This window comes from Daucus carota, chromosome 6 (assembly GCF_001625215.2).
Source record: "Daucus carota subsp. sativus chromosome 6, DH1 v3.0, whole genome shotgun sequence".
NCBI lineage: Eukaryota > Viridiplantae > Streptophyta > Magnoliopsida > Apiales > Apiaceae > Daucus > Daucus carota.
In genome coordinates, this window is record NC_030386.2 from 7,735,499 (window position 1) to 7,743,444 (window position 7,946).

Consider the following 7,946-nt stretch of genomic DNA (forward strand, 5'->3'; position numbering starts at 1 on the left):
TTAAAATTTTTCTTTTCAGAATTAAAGTTTGGATGTTAAAATTTTATACATAAAAAGAAAATCTCAAAAATAGGTTATGAAACTATATTTTATAAGAGCATTGAAATGCATGTCGGGCAGTTAAAAAGAAATGTATATAACTAAATGAGACAAAAAGAGTAATTTATTACATTTTAGAGGTTCAAAATAGGTAACACCGGGGTTGCTCTTAGCACATAGCACAGTTCTTGATAGTTGATAGGAAAGATCTCAACTGAAGCTCGTTGACTTCCAACAGGTGTCTGAAAAATGCCACGATCCCGCTTCCGGAACCATATATTTCCCCCGTCCGACTCCGAGTAAGAGAGGATCAGTTATAATTTCATAATTTTTTTTAAAGAAAATTTCCTTAAAAAAATAAACATTTCAAAGAAAAAAATTAAAAAAATTATGAAATTATATTTTATAAGAATTTTAAAATGTGTGCAATAAGACACAAGTGAATAAACAACTGCGGTGTATCTCACTAGATTAATATTGATTCATCAATTTTAATAGATTGCGGCTACGTATAACTTTTACTGGCAGAACTGATATATAGTTTTTTAAGATTTAAACACAATTTATTTATCAATATATGATTGTATCATATTTTAGTGAATTCCAAATAATTTAGATTTTGAAGTATTATTCAAAATCCTAATTGAATTCCACTTAGATTTTTATTATAAAAATTTTAATATATTATTTTAATTTAAATTGAATTTAACTTAATTTCATAAGTTCACGAATAAAAATGATTTTAGGAAAATCTATATTGAATACACCGCATGAATAGATAGCTCTGTAATCGTCATTCTTCATATTATTATCTTCTTGCGCTTCTTCATGATATTGGCCTCGTGAGAATCAGAGATGATAAATGGATCGGTCGAAACAGATTTTGTGAAAATTAAATTGGAACTTGATTTTATATTGTGTACCTGAACCTGGAAAATCCGAATTTTATAAATTCAAACCCGGATCGACATACAAATTTGAGATCCGTGATACTCTTAAAGCTATTCCTGCACTTGATCGAAAAACATGTCTAAACACAACTTAGGAATCAAAAATGATTATAGCAACTGGAAAATGAAGATTATTTCTTAATCTATTGAAAACAAGTTCACATACCTCAGAAATCTGTTCCAAAGGAAAAGAGCGAATTCAGTGAAATCGACAAAGAATACATTATTTATGACCATAATTTACAACTCATCATAGTCAAGGCAATGAACAAAACAATGTCACACGTGATACTAAACTTAAAATCTGCCAAACAAATGTGAGATACTGTTGAAGCATTGATGGACGGATCTAAAAAAGTGAAGGGGAACCGGTACGATTTGCTTATCTCCAGATATGAAGCCTTCAAGTCTTGGTGAGACAATCTCACAGATCTACGAGAGATTCATGCTGTTGTTGAATGAACCGACTCTCCACAGCAAAACATATCTTCGAAAAGAGATAAACAAAAAGTTCTCATTAGTGATGTCACCACACCTTGTAAATAAGACTAAATTCATCCGGGAAAGAAGTGACTTCAGATTTATGTCCCTAGAAAAACTATCCGGGAAACTGAAGACGTTTGAGATGTAACTCGAACAAAGAAAGATAATCTATAGTGTTGGATCACTAGAGGCCAAACATGCAGTCATGCAAAAGACTACTGTTCTTCTAGCTGATGAACCATACTTTGGTTATTAACTGAATTTAGTTCCAAGGCAAAGGAGGTTATTCATGGTCAAGTTCTGGTTCGAGAAGCAGGAGCAGTTTTAAACCAAATTTGATTGACAAAAACAAGGTGAGGTGCTACAACTATAATGACTAAGGGCACCTTGCAACTGAGTGCAAGATACCCAAAGCGGCTCCTGCCAAAGAAAAGTTCACCTCTTATGAGAAGAAGAATTCATATGAGGATCTGAAGAAAGAAAATGAGAAGTGAAAGCAAAGCTGGAAACAATGATGGACAAGCAAAAAGGAAGGGCCTACATTGATGAGGGAAAGATGTGAGATGATACTGACTCTGACGAGGAACCTATCCAGAGCAACTATGCATATGCATTGATGGCAGACACCGCAATCGAGCTTAAAGCTTATCAGATTTTCGCCTACCTCTGAAAAGAGATTCTGGATAGTCGAAAGATGGAAAAAAAAAAATTGTTATCGGCCTTGACTATAGTTCTTTAAAAAATTCTAAAGAAAGAAGAGAAAAAAAAAAATGAAAGTACATTTGTCTCACCTAGTACTGAGAAGGCACCAAAAAGAACAAATGTACCTAAAATTCTAAAGAACACCAAGAAACCTCTCTTTCAGGAAGCAGAGCGAGGATCTTTGATAGAAGAAGATCTTGTCATAAAAGAGGAACCAAGAAGGGAGGAAGTTGTTGAGCCTCAACCAATATAGGAACCTAAGATAGTATCTTCTAATCCCCTTGCAAAAGATGAATCTCATAAATCTGAATTCGGTAGTACTAGTTCTACTAAAAACTGAATACCAATGTGGCAAAAAAATTTTTTTAGCAAGAATGGTAAACTAGATGCAAAACGAACGAATGCTAAGTCGTCTAGTTCTACGATGTCTGTAACAATTGCAATTCCGTGGGTCATCTTACGCATGCATATAAAATGTCTAAAATAGATAGTCCCGTTCCTAGCATGTTTATTTCTGTTAACATGAATTTTGTTCATTTATCATGCGAGAAGGAGGTTGGGTGCATGCTTTTTGCAATAAATATGATGTATGCTTGCTTTATCATATGTATCTTTATCTGCATCACCTAACATGAATATTCATTTACTCCTATGCTAGAGACTGTTCCTTCTAAAGCTAGTAAGGAGGCTTCAGTCTCTAAGTCTAAAAACACTCCGGCCAAAACTTTTCGGATACAAATATTTTTTTTTAAATTTCGGATTCGGATCGTGTTTGGATTAGAATTCAGATCAGATAGGTAAATACTAAATCCAAATCCAACATTTTCATATTTGAAAATCAAATCCACAATCCAACAAATCAGGCTCAGCCGGAGGATAAGATCTGTTCCGGTAAGTATGTTTTCGTTATCAGTAGTTCGTGTATAGGTAAAATTGGATTCCAAAACGAAACTATACTATACACATGTAAAATTCAAATTTAATTAAAATACAAATTCAACAAAAATATGATATACATGCATCCCAAATTCCCCACGGTAAACACAAAAAACAATAACAATGATATTCTTTTACGAGAATTCATCACCTGTTCAGACCACTTCAAATAAATAATCCCCCAAGACAAACATTCATATCCCAAAGAAAACTCAACAGACACTTCAAAAACTACAACAGAAGTTATAGTTGCATAGAGAGGATTTCACAGCTTTGCGAAGATTACACCCCTTGGCACAGGCAGCACTTCGGAGATATCTGCAAATTTCCTGAACTTGGCCAACTGAATTCTAGAAGTACCATGACATATACCCTAGAACATATTGTTAGCGCCGAAATGCATTGCCCTCGCCAACTTGAGATCTTCCCTGAGAATAATGTGCCCGCCGACGTACGCTTTCACCTATCGACGAGCTACCCCCTTTTTCAGCACCATATACGCTTTTTGTAACATCGTCTAAGAAATTCCGCTTATCGTGTCCTTGAACAATTTCACGAGCATCATCTTCTTCTGCTTTTTTCAGACGTTTCCATCTCTGCTCCTCATGAAGCTCGGCATTCATTTGCATCTCCTGCAATCTGGCAGCCCTCTCTTCTTCAGAAAGTTTCACAGGTTTCCTCCGATTCCTAGAGTTTGAGTCATGCCTTGACCCATTGTCAGAGACATTACGGTTTCTTACGTCCGCCTCTCTTCTGGCATATTCAGAATGCTTCAACCCTTTTGGACTGTATTTTGCAGACTTGTCTTGTCTGTAACTTCTTTCAGTGGTGCCTCCAGCATAGTTACTAGAGGATGTTTCTTTGTATTTCGGTTCCCTATGTGATCTACGCTCTCTATGAGCATCTTTACTTAATTCATATTCTGAATCTGAAGAACCTTTATTAACACATTCATTGTACTTTCTCTCATGCTTTTTATAAACCACCTTCTCTTCCCTTTCTACCGCAGAATCTCCCGAGTGAGAATGGTGCCCCGATGACGAGGACTTTTTATGCTTCGACTTCTTCTGCTTCTTTCCATGTTCTTTCCTATCTGAAGACTTCTTATGTTTCTTTGCTTCAACCTGCAACATATATTTAGTGTATTAGCCCAAAAAATCAAAAGATTTAGGCAAACCATTCTAAGTATATCAGACTAAGTATATTAGACACCGATAATCGACTAGATTTGTAGCAGGTAAAGACTATAGCATGCTTCATCTCAACAGCTAATCAGTATATATGTAAAATATTGTAAAATTCTGAAAACAAATTAGTTAGGACAAAGTAGTCATACACTTAACCAACAATTTTAATTTTAGTAGATCATTCATCCCGAAAGAGTCATTCATGTTGACTAATCAAGTCATTAGAAGTACTGATATTCATAGTGTAGCTTAGCGGGCTTTACCTTCAAAATGATCCAGATATTGAAGCAACGACATGTGTTGCCGCCAATACTAGGGCACAATACAAAACAAATTATTGATTAAAATTGAGATTCTAGACATCTTAGGACTTTAAAATTCTTGTTTCAAGTGCCCTATACTCCTTTTGTCACAAAATGAAATTGATCGTCATTGTGTGAATCTTAGTTCTGTATTGCATCTTATGTTTATTGTTTATGTTTCATTTTAGCCTCATGCTTCTTTTTTGCTATGATCATAATTATAATATAATTGTTTGTTCTTAATTCATGCTATGTACCTTTCCCGTGACTAAAACAAGGACAGGGTCACACATCATTGTTTTCCAGAAATGAAAAGTCCCCGCACTCCTAGGAAGCACGGACACGGCAAAAAGGCTGCTGTATGCGTGTCGGACACGGCTGATACGGGGACACGGCACCGACACGGCTGAGTACGTATCCGATACGCCATGTGGCGTGTCGGAACGCAAATACAGCCGACATGCAACCAAAACTTCTGAGTTCTGCCCAACTTTAAAAAAGGCCCAGTAATGTTTATAGCCTAATACCAGTCGTCTTTTATATGTATACAAATTCTATATGTATATAAATGTTTAGCTATCTCTCTTTTTCATCTTTCAATCTCATATATATATACGCAAAAGCCTATATATACATACATTCTATATATCTATTTGCTAAAAATCACTTGATTATATAAATATATGAGTGGGACAATGAGTTCAAGTGTGAAGTTGTTTAATATTCTAACATATATAAATTATATATTTTATATTACTATTTATTTTTTGCCGTGTCCCGTATCCAGGACTCTTTGCTAATTGGCGAATCCCCGTATCCCGTGTCCTGTGTCCCGTATCGCCGTACCCGAGTCGGTGCTTCCTAGCCGCACTCATATACCCAGTCGAAGTGACATAGTTTAATACTATAAAACATTTAAGATTGGTTATAAGCCATTAGCTAAGCCCCAACTAATCTACAACAGAAAGGCAACTTCCATTTTAAAAACTCAAGGAACCCCTCATTATCACTCCTGTCTGGCTTTACAAAACTTCAATGAAAAACTTATTGTGGAGACGGATACTTCAAATGGAGGTATAAGCTCAAGTCATATCAAGGAAAGCAGGCCATTGGTTTATATTAATGACCCTGGGTCACAAAGCAGTCATGCCCAGATAAGAAAAGAGATTATAGCGGCTACTAGTATATTCAGTAAGACCCTGCCTCACAAAACACAAAGCCATGTTTACATATAAAAAGATCATACAGCAATTATAACAGCAGTTGAAAGGTGTCCCTACTTGATGAGCATGAACTTCGCAGTCAAAATATAGACTATAGAGGCCTAGTGCAAATTTACACATAGCAGAAGGCGACAAGTTTGTTTAAGCATCACATACAGATGTGGGGGGGACAGGGTATTAAAGTCTGAAAATGGGAAAAAACAGACCACAAGAACATGGACAATTCACGAAGAGTGTAAGGCCAGATAGGATTCATTCATAAGTATAGCACTAGGGATATTACCTGGTTTCAAGGGTCACTTGACAGTCCACTTAATTTATCTTGCTAATTTTCATTCATTGCATTAAATATAGAGAATGGAAGTTAATCTCCAACGTAATGGCCTGCCTAACTGCCTGACCTAAAATCCGTATGGTAACTTGTATACAGTATCATATCATGTATTTTGACGAAACTTCATCCCACATTCTTAGCTCCAACCAAACATATAAAAATCATATCAAAACACCAAGTGTTACTTTACAAGTAGTATCGGGCTTTCCTAAACATTTCCATCCCTTAAATTCCCTCTCAAATCAGTTCATTAACACTAGTACAAATTATGCAAACATATAGAACCATAATCCACGAAAGCAAGGAAGACAAGAGGCAGAAAATGGGGACGTGAACATATCAGGAGTAGTGTAAGCCTGGGAGAAACATCAGTTGGTATGAAGGGCTATTTAAGTCAATAAATGAACATTGAAAATGAGAGTCAATTTTTTAAACAAGACGCACATAAATTAATGATTATATTAAAACATAAGTTCTTTTATATGAAAATTTAGGGTGACTCCTTTTTGCATCAAACTTAGGTGCATGGACTAAGTGGTCCCAGATGAAAATTCAACTTTTTGTTTTCTTTTAACTTCAGTTCACATTCCTGATGACCTCCAAAAATACAACAATGATATTAAAGAACCAATCTTTACTTAATTAGTAGTAACTGCTTTGATTTCCATGCCAACTAAGCTTATTAACCATTAGCACAAATAAAGGCACCTACAAAATTAGAAAAAGCAAGATCAAGTCTGAGAACTTCTTACTGATTCGCGGATCATAGCCATCTTCACAGGATTATTCTTAACCCGAGCAAGTGCCTCTTGCTCCCGTTGCCTAATCAAAAGCAAAGGATCGGAATGCAACTTCCTCCACGCATCATTGGCCGACTGTGGCTTATCCTCAAACAAAGCTCCAGGAACAGCCGCCTTATTACTGGTAGACGGCCCGACATCAGGTTGAGTACTAGGCAAAGCTTCAAGTGACTTAAATCCATCCGACTCACTCGCCTTCCCAACTGCCAATCCAGAATCATAAAGAAAATCCAACCTCTCTTGTTTCCTACACAACAAAAACCCAAATTAATCAAAACCACATCTAATTAAAAAACCCCTAATAAATTAAAACCCTAACTAATAAGAAGAATGAAAAGGGCAAAATTGAATGGGGCTAATTGAGAGATTGGGCTTACGGAATAAGGCCGGCCTGTTCTTGGAGGAGACGAAACTCGGAGCGTTCACGCTCTTCGTGGATTTGTTTGCGGAGCTCTTCGAGTTTTTTGTCTTCGGCGTCGCGTTTCTGCTCGGCTTTCCAGACGTTTTCGATGTTGCGGAGGCTCCCAGTGTGCCATCCCTTCTTGTTTAGAAACTTCAACCCCATCCCTCTTTCACTTTTTCACAGATTCGCAGCGTCTTGATTTCTCTGTGGTTCACAGCTTTTTATTCACTACGTATATATTCACTATCAGCTTGCTTCTCATGCCAACGATTTGGAATTGAAACCCAGACTCGATATTTTATATTTTTGCTTCGATTAAGATCTAAATCTGATTTTCGGTGACCAAATACTTAAAAAAATAATTTTAAATAAAAATTAAATTTTATATATTTATAGAAATATAAAGATGAGTTTCAGAAGTTCTATTTAGTACAATAAACACATGAAACATGTTAGTTTAATTATTAATGATCATTCAACTTATTATTTATTATATTTAGATTTGAAATTAATAACTTTTGAAAGCTTAAGAACGAATTTAAATGGATTAAATTACTATAATTACTGAATTACAAGAGGCAAATTTG

At 35.7% G+C, this 7,946-nt stretch overlaps 1 protein-coding gene across 1 annotated transcript; it reads right to left on the bottom strand.

The window, feature by feature from the left end:
• Window positions 1-3,133: 3,133 nt before the first annotated feature.
• LOC108225424 (uncharacterized) lies at window positions 3,134-7,676 on the bottom strand. Its single transcript, XM_017400280.2, has 3 exons — window positions 7,334-7,676; window positions 6,909-7,203; window positions 3,134-4,234 (listed from the first exon to the last, which is right to left on the bottom strand). Exons 1-3 carry the CDS (start codon window positions 7,519-7,521, stop codon window positions 3,497-3,499), a joined length of 1,221 nt encoding a protein of 406 aa, XP_017255769.2. The 5' UTR covers window positions 7,522-7,676; the 3' UTR covers window positions 3,134-3,496.
• Between the last annotated feature and the right edge of the window lie 270 nt (window positions 7,677-7,946).

Excerpts from the sequence above, each read along its gene's own strand:
- LOC108225424 (XM_017400280.2), bottom strand. The coding sequence starts at position 7,521 with ATGGGGTTGAAGTTTCTAAACAAGAAGGGATGGCACACTGGGAGCCTC. Across the intron at positions 7,204-7,333 it reads GAACAGGCCGGCCTTATTCC|GAAACAAGAGAGGTTGGATT; the intron begins GTAAGCCCAATC and ends TTTGTTGTGTAG. Across the intron at positions 4,235-6,908 it reads TGGCTATGATCCGCGAATCA|GTTGAAGCAAAGAAACATAA; the intron begins GTAAGAAGTTCT and ends TATATGTTGCAG.